The 13,742-nt window shown below is 37.2% G+C and overlaps 1 protein-coding gene across 1 annotated transcript in view; it reads left to right on the top strand.

Annotated features, from left to right (window-relative positions):
• Ddx4 (DEAD-box helicase 4) overlaps nt 1–13,742 on the top strand; it is an 86,187-nt gene that overhangs the window by 30,620 nt on the left and 41,825 nt on the right. The window contains 4 exon segments of the mRNA XM_008840383.1: nt 535–594; nt 4,603–4,704; nt 5,840–5,920; nt 6,402–6,449. Coding sequence (XP_008838605.1) covers nt 535–594; nt 4,603–4,704; nt 5,840–5,920; nt 6,402–6,449 — 291 coding nt within the window.

Raw genomic sequence — 13,742 nt, 5'->3', positions numbered from 1 at the left:
TGCCTCTGCCTCCCGAGTGCTGAGATTAAAGGCGTGTGCCACCACGCCCAGCCTGCATTAGATATTTTGTCTATGGACTTTAACCTAAGTAATGTTTTTATATTTCTGGTTAAATTATTTTAAGAATTACAATGTTTACTTATATATATATTTAAAAAAAAACTGTGACCAGAAGAGGGCGTCAGATCCCTTGGAACTAGAGTTCTGGATGGCCATTGGCCACCATGTGGGGTGCTGGGATTTGAACCTGGGTCTTCTGCAGGAGCAGTCAGTGCTGTTAATTGCTGAGCCATCTCTCCAGTCCTGTTTACTTATGTTTTAATTTGAGAAAATATTCTTGTTATAGTTCTGTTCTTTAACTGTTACATCATTTGAAATTATCTAGATGCTATTCACATGTTATGTTTTCATTTAAGAGTCTAATAATGACTGTGAAGAGTCTAATAATGACTGTGATGCATACCACTTTTCATTGAAGTAATATTTAATAATAAAATTAAAATGAACTATTCACATGTTATGTTTTCATTTAAGAGTCTAATAATGACTGTGAAGATAATCCAACTCGGAGCAGAGGGTTTTCCAAGAGAGGCGGTAAGGACAATGCTTTGGAACAATTTGAATGTAAGACAAAAATATTAACTAGGCAAAACTGGTCTTAGAAGGGCTGAAAGAAAGAATTCTGGTAATGAAAACTTTTGAAGAAAAATACCTTGGCATATGCTTTCTGATTTTAATACTCGAGTCATACTTTATGATTTTTGCTATAGAGTCCTTCAAGGTCTTCCACATTTGAGTTCTTGGTATTTTGTGATGCATACCACTTTTCATTGAAGTAATATTTAATAATAAAATTAAAATGAACCATTTGAAGTGCATAGGTCAGTTGCTTTAACACCACATTTTGTTTATTCTTCAGCTGATGTTATGTTTGGGCTTTTCTCACTTTGGATTACTATGACTACTTTCTGCACAACTTTTTATGTGAACATAAATTTTCATCTTCTAGAGTATATGCCTAGGATTGGAACTGCTTGTGTTTTACCTTTTAAAGAACTATCATTTTTTTTCATAGCAGTTGTGTTATTTTACATTCCCACCCTCAGTGTACAAGGGTTCTGGTTTCTCCACGTCCTCACCAATACTAGTTATTGTCTGGGTTTTTAGTATGATCATCTTAGTATTAAGTAGCATCTTACTGTGCTTTTGATTTGCATTTTACTTATTTTAAAAATCTTTTTTGTCTTGTTGAGACAGGGTCTTCCTGTAGCCCCAGCTGGCCTGGAACTCACTGCATAGACCAGACTGGCTTTGAACTCAGAGATCCACCTGGCCCTGCCTTCCAAGTACTGGGATTAAAGGCTACCATGCCAGACTTATTTTTATTTTTTTTGTGTATTTTGTGGAGGTGTGCACATGCCATTGTACACTCAAGGAATAACTTGGTAGGAGTTGGTTTTCTCCTCCTCTCCTTTGGGGATTGGGGATCAAACTCAGGTTTGCTTGTGGCAAGTGTCTTGACGTGTTGAACATCTCTCTTGGCCTCTTGATTTGCATTTTATGACAACTTTGATACTGAGCAGCTTTTCATATCCTTATTGGCCATTTGTATGGAGAAGTACCTGTTTGGAATCTTTGCCCACTTAAAAATTGTCATTTAAAAATTCCTCTTTAGAATTTAGAATTCTGACATGTGGAGGTCAGACAACATGTACTTCATGTGGGTTCCAGGGATGGAACTCAGGACATCAGACTTGGTGGCAAGGGCCTTTATCCACTGATCCTTCTCACTGCCCCCGTAGTCATTTTAAAAATCATTTTATGTAGTCTTGACATGAATGTCATCAGATAAATGATTTACATATATTTCCTAAACTTCTTTTAGGTTGTTTTCACTTTATAAAATTTATTTTTAGTTATGTGTATATGTTTGTGCATGTGAGTGAGGTGCCTATAGAAGCCAGAAGTGTCGGATCCCCCAGGAGCTGGGGTTAGAGGTAGTTGTGAGCTTCCTGAAGGATTTCTGAAAACTGAACTTGGGTCCTCTGAAAGAGTAGAATGTGCTGCTAACCACTGAGCCATCTCTCCAGCCCGGTCCTCACTTCCTTCTGAAGTACCAAAGTTTGAAACTTCTATGTAACCGGTTTATTTTTACTCTTTTTAAAAAGGACAGAGTCTTGTTAACTAGTGCAAGCTGATCTTGAGCTTGTGATCCTAGCTCCACTTTCTGACTACTGGGATTAAAGGTGTGCATCTGATGTGTTGTTTATACTTTAGATGCCATATCTAGAAAACTTTGTTGCTTATGTAAAGTCATGCAGATTTTTCTCTATGTTTCCCTGCCAAGAATTTTGTGGTTTTAGCTTTTTAAAGTCTTTGATTCATTTTTTTTAGTTGATTTTTGTATATGGTGTGAGATGTGAGTCCAATTTAATTGTTTAGCCTGTGGTTATCTGGTTGTCCCAGCATCATTTGTGTTTGTTTTATATTGTTATATTACATGTGGATCTCATTGGGTTCATCCTACTTTTGTTGAGCTTTGTGGCTGTGTAGGAAATTTTCATCAAATTTGGGAACTTGTTGGTGGTTGTTTTGTGGAAATAGCTACCATTTTAGATTTTAGACATTTTTGAGTGTGTGATTCATAGCATTTAATATGTGAAAGCATCACTACCTGAACAGAAGCCCTGTCTGTACCTATTAGGCAATAATGTCTTGAACTCAGAATGTGGTAATCTCTCTATATTTATTTGCCATTCTCTTCGAATTTGCCTGCTTTAAGTATTTTCTTCAGGAGGAATAGTATTTGCTGTGCCTTGTCTAGCTTATTTTAACACCACATTTTCAAAGTTCATCCATATTTTAGAATGCATAAGATGTGTATCCTGTTCTGTTTTTGAATAATATTCCATTGTATATATGCATCACCTTTTGCTTATCTATTGATGGGATGCTTAGGTTGTTTCCTCTTTTTAGCTATTAAAAACGTTTTGTGAACATTGACCCTATAGTTACCTGTTATGAGTTAATATTTTTTAAAAAAAGTTTTAATAATATAATCAGGACTTGGAATTGCTAAGGAGGTGGACCTGGGGTAAGTTAAAATGCCACAGAATTTGGTGTTTTTATCAATCATCAGTTTTTTTAAATGTTGCTTGGATTGCTACTAATCTTTGATTTTCAGAGTTTGGATAAAAATTAATTCTGACAGTTTTTGTCCATTTTTTTCTTGTCTTTTTGGAGCAACACTTCTTTGCCATTTTTGGTGATATCAATAGTGCATATCTTTCAAAATTTTTCACTTTGATAGTGTAAAAGACATACTTGAGTTTTGTGTATTGGAGGTTTTATGGGCTCCGTAATAAAGTGATTTCCTGGTCAACAGAAAGAGTTGGAAGTATAGAATATGTTCTATATGAGTCTGTAACAAAATTGTCTGTGTATGTACATAGCATTAAAATAAGTATATATTCATAGTAATATTAAACACAGGGAAATATAAAGTAGTACAGGATATTGGCTAAGTTAATGGGAGAGAGATGCTTAGGAAGGAGAAAAACAAGGCAAAAGAAACTCATGGCTGCAGTTATATTCAGAAAATTTTAGTTCTAAGCTGGATGGTAGGGGCATAGATTTTAATTTTATTATGTTTTATATTTGGGTATATATTTTTATGTCTTATCGACTACCTTCATTAAAGTAATTTTTGCTTAGAAATAAAGAGAAGTCCAAAAAATAATTTTTAAGAGATTTAAGTTGACAGGCCTTTTTTTTAAAGGTAAAGAGGCACAGATAATTAGAATTATTAAACGGGTATGACTGTTAATATACACATTATTAACAGATCTAGGAGTGTATTAGTTGATAGGCACATAAATATTAATCTACTTTGGATTTTTTGGGTGGTGCTGAGGATAAAATTATGCCAGGTAAGTGTTCTATTACTGAGCTACATCTCCAGCCCATGAGTGTACTTTGAATTAGTTCTGTCTCATTTTATAAGCAGGATTCTAAAATATACACAGTCAAGAAGTAGAACATCTAGGACTTTTGCTTTTATCAATCGTATTTAGGTATAAAATCTTACAAATGCATAAACTAAACATTAGTTTATTTTCTGTGTAGTTGGCATTTTGGTTTGGAAATTACCTGATTTTTGCATTAGGTAGAGTCAATTTTTACTTGTAATTTGTAACAGAAAATGAGACTTACCATGTTCCTACCTCCCTGGGCTTTTGCTAAGGTGTATATTATTTCCTGTAGGGGGCAAGTATAAACTTTGACCTATTTAATACTTTTGGAGAGTGTAGAAATTTAGCTAACGGTGCAGTTGTGGCAACTTGGTGTTTTATTCAAGCACCACTCTTCGTTTACTCAGTTTTGATTCTTCAAGCAGTGCTTTTTTTCTGGTCATAATATATTGGTAAAGTAGAACATTTGTAGGTCAATCATGGGTTTTCTTTTTAGTAACTTTCTGTTAATTCTTTAAAGTATTCACTTAAAGCCATTTAACTATAAAAAGCTTAAATTTAATTTAGTTACCATGTCTCCAAGATTTATTTGTTGTTATTTTGTACTGTTGTGTGTGTTTTAATATTATAGGCTATCAAGATGGAAATGATTCAGAAGCTTCAGGGCCATTCAGAAGAGGTGGAAGAGGTAGTTTCCGAGGTTGCCGTGGAGGATTTGGTCTAGGAAGACCAAGTTAGTAGTGGATTGTATAAGATGTGCTTCATTTGTTAAGAAGGAAATGCTTTCTAAAAACCCTATCACATAAAGTTGTCATGAGTATTATATGAGAATATTTTAGTACAGGGGCAGGCACAAATTAATCACCCACATTATATTTGACATTATTTTTAGACACTTCAGTAATTGCATAATAAGTTGGAACATGTGAATATTGTCAGAAGTTTGTACTATCAGATCTTTAGCATTACATACTGCTAACTGCTTTGGAGCCTTAGAACTATGGCTGACCTTATAAATAGGAAGTCTTCTTTTTTAAAAAAATATTTATTTTTATGCGTGTGTATTGCCTGCATGTAGGTAAGTGCACCCGTGTTGGGCAATGCCTGCGGAAGACAGAAGAGGCTGTTGGATCCCCTGGAACTGAAGTTCCATGTGTGTTAGCTGCACATGTGGGTGCTGGGATTCAAACCCGGGTCTTCTGCAAGAATAGTCAGTGTTCTTAACGGCTGAGCCATCTCATCTCTCCAGCCCCATAAACAGGAAGTCTTCTAAATGGCTCTACCTTTCAACATACATTCTTTTTAACCAACATGGCTTTCTATAGACATCGTTTTCTAGACTAAAAGTGGTGTATTCAGAAGTCACTGTTGGATTGCATGTGTCTCAATAGAGGAAAGATTAGTGATTTGGAAGATATAACATTGATAAATTTGGAAAGATTTAACAAAAAGGCAAAAAATTTTAAAAAAGCAAAGGCGTCTATCTGCAGGGTCTTTGTGGGCTGATAACATCCAGTTTGGCAAGAGTGGATGATATTTCGGTGAACAAGCAGTAAAATGATACAGTTTGGTTTCTAAGCACATTAAAAGTGCATTTTGGGGGGAGGAGACTTTTGCTTGGGCATAACATTGACCCTAATTTATTCATAAAATATTTTTGAGGAAGTTGTTTGTAATTGATGTACATAATTTGTAGAGAAATCTTTTGTATGAAACTTAGAAAAATACTCATCATAATTGTTAAACTATTTCACACCACCTTTTTCAATTTCTGATACCATGCCATGACTTTGACTTTTTTGTCTTTGCTGACTGATTATAAAAAATTGTTAAAAGTAACAATCAAATTCTGTTTCTTTCAAATACAGATAGTGAATATGACCAAGATGAGGAGACACAGCGTAGTAGCAGCCTTTTTGGTTCTAGAAGACCAGCAGTAAGTACTGCAGGTGAGAACTACTACTTAGGGTTAATATTCATATATGCTTTAAGCAGGAATACATGTTTAAGTCACTAAGCTGGCTCATGATTTTCCCTGCCATTTTAGTTACGTAGGAAAATTTTGCCTCCCCCGGAAAAAATATGTGCCCTGTGCATTATTCTATGGTGATTGACAGTTGGAGTTGTGAATTGTTACTTTTAATTGGAGGAAGGAAAATAATGCATGTTCTGGTTTCAAAGAAAGTGTTCTGAGTTAGGAGAAAATGTGTGTGATTTAAGGTGAAATGAAAACAAATCCGTACAATTACAAGTGAAAAATGTCCCAATAAAGATAAAGTTTAAATGAAATCTAGAAAAAAAAGTTATGAGACAGGAATTCTGAGTAATTAATTAGTCTGTATTGAGTACAAATAGCTATGCACCATATGTATTTGAGGGGAAGGGGAAACTATGTTTTCTTTTAATGCTTTGCAAAACAATGCCTTACAGATAATGGTAACACCTATCAAAGCAGAGGTGGTAGTGGAAGTGGACGAGGTAAGTTACTTGATTTTCCTGTCAGATTAAAAGTATTATGATCTAAGTTTATGCTTTAAGTTACAAATAACTGTCATTGCTTTTTTTATACCAGAGAGGTAAGTTACTTGATTTTCCTGTCAGATTAAAAGTATTATGATCTAAGTTTATGCTTTAAGTTACAAATAACTGTCATTGCTTTTTTTATACCAGAGACGTATGAATTTTACATGGCATATATTGGGGAGTTTCTTAATATTTTCCAGGTTATTTTCTTTTTGATCCAACAGCTTTTTTGTTAATACTTAAATACTGTAGAAATATTTGCAAACACCTGTACAAGGATGTTCACTGAGTTTTCCTTTATAATAAGTAAAAACTGAAAATTACCTAAAATTCATCAATAAATAACTATTCAAAATAACCACAAAGCGGGATACTGTGCAGATGTTAAATATTGAGTTATATGTATAAATTATTAAAATACACTTTCCATATGGTCTAATAATAAAGGAAAACTAAAATTAGTGCAATATATGAGACTCTTTATTCTGAAAATCTTTTATTTTCTCCAGAGTATAAATATCTTAGTATTGTCTGAAAGTTAAAATGCTTTGTTGAGTAATAAATAAAGTTTGTTTTCTTCAAAATCATTAGTCTGAGAACATTCAAAGTAGTAACTTCTATGCCCCTTGCTTCTTATATTCTTCAATATAGAAAAAGTTTATTAAGACCACTAAACCCACAAATGTGGACATCTTGTCTGAAGAAGGATTTCAAGACCTGTTTTTATACAGAAGGAAATTAGAGAGCTCACATATAACAATCATATCTGTGTAACTTTTGAGTTGAATATAGTCAAAGTCCCTAAAAGTGGCACAATAGATAACTAGTTATCTAAAAATCAGAAATATGAGCTTATAGAAAAGAACAGGTCAAATTGGTTTTCAGTTAAAGTTAATAAGTGACATAGAAATTTCCGTTGACAAGTTGATTTCTGGCTAGTGTATATTAATGAGAGTTTTCTAGAGAGGCAGTATTAATAAGGGATATGTGCATGTATTGATGGCAAGGAATTTATTAAGGGTACTGGATCACATGATTATGAATACTGAGAGTCTCTAAGGAGGACTTCTTCAGGAATACTGTAGCATGGCTCAGGGCAACTTTCAATGCCTCTAAACCAGCAAAGCCAGTGGTGTATCACAGTCTGAGACCAAAGGCGTGAGAATCGGAGTGAGAGGCAAGTTCAAGAGAATTTACAGTTCTAATGCCCAAGAGTAAGAGAATGAAGCTATAGTAGCAAAAGAGAGAATCTGTTTTTCCTCTACCTTTTTGTTTTATAGGTCCTCAGCAGAATGTAAGTCATTTGCCTGTGTCGGGTTAAGGGAAGATTATCCTTCCTATTCATTGATTCAAATGAGTGTCTTCTGGAAGCACTCTCATAGATGTACCAAGTCACAAGATTTTTCAGTTATTTTTTGTGTGATGGTTAAAACTATCAACTTTACAAGACCTAGAATTACCTAGGAGACAAATCTCTCCCATGTCTTTGAAGAATTTTTTAGATTGGGTTAATTGAGGTGGGAAGACCATTCCAGGCCAGTGTCCTCGAGTGAGAAAGGATAAAGTGAGCTTAGCAGCAGAATTCATTACACTCTGCTTTCTGATTGTGGACTCAGCATGACTATCTGTCTCAAGCTACTGCTGCTACGACTTCTTTGTAATAATGGACTGTACTCTGGAACTAGCAATGTGTAGCATGGTCAGAATCCCTGAAGGAAAATCCTGAGTGACCACTGCGTAAAGCTGTGAGGCCCAAGTTGCATTGGTGACCCCAAGGATATGGAAGATGCCAGAACCATGGATCTACTGAGGAAAACTGTAGGCATGGAATGGACCTGGCCCAAGAGACAGGCTATGTGTGCTGCCGGCAGAATGCTGGAAGACAAAGGCTCTACCCAAGCCTTTGGAGTCCAGATGATTCTAGCACATGCAGTCAGATGCCAGACATGGTGTTGGAGGTTTTGATGTTTACCCTGCTGGGTTTTGGTCTTGGCTTTGCATGGCTTAATATTTCCTCATTCTGCTTGGATTTCCATAATCCTTTTGGAATGGGGATATTTATTCTGTGCCATGGTATATTGGAAGCATGTAATTTGTTTTTTGATTATGCAGAGGCACATAGTTAAGAGATTGCCTGAGTCTCAGAAGAGACTCTGCATTTACACTCTTAAAGTGTTGGAGCTATTAAAGACTGTGGACTTCTGAAATTGCAGTGAATTTTACATTATGATTTGCCCGTGAACCTATAGGGACAAGGGATATAATATGGCTTAAAAGTGGTATATTTAAGTATCAAGTTGGCAAGGGATAGACTTCAACAAAATATAGAATCACCTAGGAGTTAAGCCTCTAGCATGTCTATGATGAATTTTCTAGATTAGGTTAATTGAGGTGGGAAGACTCATGCTGAATATTTGCAATACTATTCTATGGATTATGGTCCTAGACAGAATAAAAAAGGAGAAAGTGAGCCACACACCAGCATTCCTTGCTGTCTCCTTCCTGACTGCTGATATATTATGACCATCTGCATCAAGCTTCTGCTGCTGTGGCTTCCTAGACTGTGATGGACTGTACCTTGGGAGTTATGAGCCAAAGTAAATCTGTTTTTCCTTAAGTTGCCTTTTATCAGATATTTTGTCACAAGAAAAATGCCTTAATCTAGTCAGGTTGATCCCTAAACTTAATTGTTATAGCTACTTCTAAGAACTTGAACTTGGGAAGGATTTCCGTTGATAAGAGTATTTCATTATGCTTGAATTATTTATATATGATGGTTTATACTAAAACTTGCTTTTATGTGAGGGTGTTGGATTTTATTATGGTATGGTGCTAGGCAGAAGATGCATAAGTTGTCAGCCTCTAATGAAAATTCTGGGTATGAGTCTATGAACTGCTTTGGTATATAGCATTTACTTGTGCTGTCACAACTCTTAACTCCAGAAGGAGAAGACTCTGGGAAACCTAAATCTTGTTTTCTGTCAGTTCCTTTTCTCTTGGCTGAGTTTGCTCCATGTTATTTCACTTCTGTATACGCTAGCCATGAGTCCTCCTAGCAAATCATTCAAGTTGGGGATGTGGTCTTAGGGACTCTCTAACACAAAGTGACAATCAGTAATATTAAATAATCTACATAAAATCATCATTTTGAGAGGATCCGCAGGCCTCTTTCCGACCTGGAGGATTCTCTCACCGGGGTAAGTCGATTGGGCCCTCGGTGCCTTGACTCCCTGCCTCACTCACCCTCCCATCTACCCCACCAGTCTCTCCTCTTAGCTGGGTCCTGTCCCATTCCTTGTCTTGGCGACTCAGGCACCTGGGGAACCACCACTGCTTCTTCCTGATCCTATGCATCCAGTTCTTCTCAGGTTGCCAGGAGCACTGCTTCTGGACATAGCCCTGCCCTCACCTCCCTCTGCTTCCCTGGGCCTGCAGGACCCACAGGCCTCTCTCCAACCCACAGGCTTCTCTCTCCTGGGTAAGTCCATTGGGCCCTCCAGGTGCCTTGACTCCCCCAGCCTCATTCGACCCTCCCATCTCCCTTCCTAGCCTGGGTCTTGTCTCATTCCTTGTCTTGGCACCCCAGACACCTGGGGAACCACCACTGCTTCTTGAACCTGTGCATCCAGAACAACTCAGTTCCTTCTCGGGTCCCCAGGGACGCTCTGGGCCTGGCCCTGCCCTGTCCTCACCTCCCTCTGCCTCCCTGGGTCTGCACAAACCTCCAGCCTCTTTCCTGGACGCCAGGGCTGACCTTTCCTCTTCTGGTCCTTTGCATCCGGACCAACCCAGCTCCTCAGTGCAGTCCCCAGGAACTCTTGGGGCCACTTCCCGCCCCCTGCCCCTATCTTCCTTTGCATCACCACCAGCTGCCCTAGACCAGCATCTTTTCTGGGCCAGGCTCCCAGGCCAGTCCAGCCCACAAATTCCTGAGGCCAAAATCTATCCTGGAGGGATCCAGACCTTAGGAGAAAGCCTGAGAGCATCTGATCTCATCTGACTTGGGCCTCTGTGGGAACTCCTGAAGACTAAAGCAACCTGGCCACTCCAATATAAAATCAAAAGAACTGGGAAGCTTAGAGGAACCAGCCCGAAAAGTAAACCACAAAGACACATAAAGTTCACAAAAAAAAGCAGACCTAAACTTGAAGGCCTGAGTCTCACACAAGAATCAGAAACTACAAAAGAAATTCACGTCAAAATCACAGAGAAAAAATAATAACATGAAAAACCGAAATAACATATCCCCACCAAATACCAATAGTCCTCTAGAGGAGTACAGTGAGAACCCCCTAGAGATAATGCAGGACATGGAACTCAAAAGAACAATTATAAACATGGTAAAAGAATTCAGGGAATCTAAAGAACACACAAAAAAGGAAATCAACTAAAGGAAGATAGGGATAAACTTCAGAATGGATTCAGAAAAGTGTTAGAAATATTGAAGAATACTCAGGCTGAAATGAAGAAGGAAGTGAAACACTCAGTAAGCCAATTAGAAACGACAGGAGAAAGCCTCACCAATAGGATGAAGGAAGTGCAAAAAAGAGTATCAAGACTGGAAGATGAGGTGGACGAATTAGACCACTTGAGCAAAGATTATGAAAAATTTAAGTAATCACAGGAATGGAATATGTAGGAATTGTGTGACACCATAAAAAGAACAAACTTATGAATCATAGGCATACAGGAAGGAGAAGACTACCAAGATAATGGCATGGACCATATCTTTAACAGAATCATTGGAGAGTTTCCCAAAATTAAAAAAAGATATGCCCATACAAATACAAGAAGCATATAGAACACCAAACAGACAGGACCAGAAAAGAAACTCTCCACGGCACGTCATAGTAAAAACACTAAACGTACAAAACAAAGAGACAATTTTGAAAGCTGCAAAAGAGAACAAGTCACATATAAAGGAAAACCCATTACAATTACAGCTGACTTTTCAGTGCAAACTATGAAAGCCAGAAGAGCCTGACCAAAGTAGTCCCAGTTTTAAATGACCACAGATGCTAACCAGATTACTATACCCAGCCAAAATGTCTATTATAGTTGAAGAGGAAAGAAAAATCTTCCATGACATAAACAGGCTGAAGGAATTCATGTCCACAAAACCAGCCATCCCTTCAGAGAGTTCTGGAAACAATACAAAGAGCTGAAGAAAGGAATGCCTACACCCAAGGGGTTGTGGATAGAAATTCAGTGAAGGTATAACTGTGGAAAGGAACAGCTGCATCATGAGTGTAAATAGAAATAAAAATGACAGGATTCAATACTCATCCTTCATTAAAAACTTTAAATATTAACGGACTGAACTCCCCAGTAAAAAGACACAGACTAGGTGAATGGATTAAGAAACAAAACCCATCTTTTTGTTGTCTGCAAGAAACACATCTCATTTTCAACGACAGACACTGTCTTAAAGTGAAAGGTTGGAAAAAAATATACCAAGCAAATGGTACTAAGAAAAAAGTAGGTATAGCAATCCTAATATCTGATAAAATAGACTTTAATCTAAAATCAATCAGAAGAGACAAAGAGGATCACTTCATTTTGATCAAAGGAAGAATGAATCAAAAAGATATTACAATCATAAACAAACTCTGGTGCACCCAACTTCATAAAAACAATACTACAGGACTTTAAGACCCAGATTAACCCCAACTCATTAATAGTAGGTGACTTCCATAACCCACTGTCTCCATTAGATAGGTCAACGGGGCAGAGAGTTAACAAAGAGACATCTGAATTAAACAATACCATATATCAAATGGACTTAACAGACATCTACTGAGTATTCCACCCAAGCACCAAAAGACATACCATGGAACCTTCTCCAAAATCTACCATATACTGGGGCACAAAACCTCAACAAATCCAAAAAGATTGAAATAATTCCATGCATTCGATCAGACCACAATGCAATAAAGCTTACAGTCAACCCTGGAAGAAGCCCTAATCACCACATGAACTCGTGGAGATTAACTCTACTGAGTATTCCACCCAAGCACCAAAAGACATACCATGGAACCTTCTCCAAAATCTACCATATACTGGGGCACAAAACCTCAACAAATCCAAAAAGATTGAAATAATTCCATGCATTCGATCAGACCACAATGCAATAAAGCTTACAGTCAACCCTGGAAGAAGCCCTAATCACCACATGAACTCGTGGAGATTAACCAACACACTCCTGAATGATGAATGGGGGCAATTAAGTCAAAAGAGAGATTAAGAAAGAAACAAAAGTATTCCTGGAACTAAATGGAAAGGACAATACAACACAACAAAACCTCCGGGACATGCTGAAAGCTGTCCTTAGAGGGAAGTTTATAGCTCTAAGTGCCTACATCAAAAAATGGGAAAGAACACAAATAAATGACTTAACATTGCAACTCAACACACTTGAAAAGCAACAGCAGAGGAGAAGAAATAACAAAAATAAGGCAGAAATTAATGAAATTGAAACAATACAAAGAATCAGCGAATCCTAGGGCTGGTTCATTGGGAAGATAAACAAGATTGACAGACCCTTAAGCCCAGTTAACCAAAAGAAAGAGCACCTCCAAATCAACAAAATCAGAGATGAAAGGGGAAACATCACAACAGACACCAGAAAGATACAGAACATTATAAGGGAATACTTTAAAAACCTATGTGCTACTAAATTTGAAAACCTAAAAGAAATAGATGGATATCTAAAGGCATGGGAACCACCAAAACTAAACCAAGAAGAGATTAACAGTTTAAACAGACCCATAACACAAAAAGAAATGGAAACAGTAATAGCAAACCTCCCAACTAAAAAAAGCCCAGGGTGGATTTACAGCAGAATTCTATCAGACATATAAAGAAGACCTACATCCAGTACTACTTAATTTATTCAAAAAGAAATGGAGGGAGAACTTCCAAATTCCTGCTATGAAGGCAGCATCACTCTAATACCAAAGCCAGGTGAAGATACAACCAAAAAAAGAAAACTGTAGACCCATGTCCTTAATGAACATAGATGCAAAAATTCTCAGCAAGATACTTGCAAACTGCATACAGACACACATCAAAAAGATCATCCATGGTCAAGTCAGCTTTATCCCAGAGATGCAGGCATGGTTCAATACATGTAAGTCAATAAACATCATAAATCATGTAAATGGGCTCAAAGACAAGAACCACATGGTCATCTCAATAGATGCAGAGAAGGCCTTTGACAAAATTCAATATACATCTATGATAAAACTC

This window comes from Nannospalax galili, unplaced genomic scaffold (genome assembly GCF_000622305.1).
Source record: "Nannospalax galili isolate Female #2095 unplaced genomic scaffold, S.galili_v1.0 scaffold339, whole genome shotgun sequence".
NCBI classification, from domain to species: domain Eukaryota; kingdom Metazoa; phylum Chordata; class Mammalia; order Rodentia; family Spalacidae; genus Nannospalax; species Nannospalax galili.
This window is presented reverse-complemented; position numbering and strand designations above follow the sequence as displayed.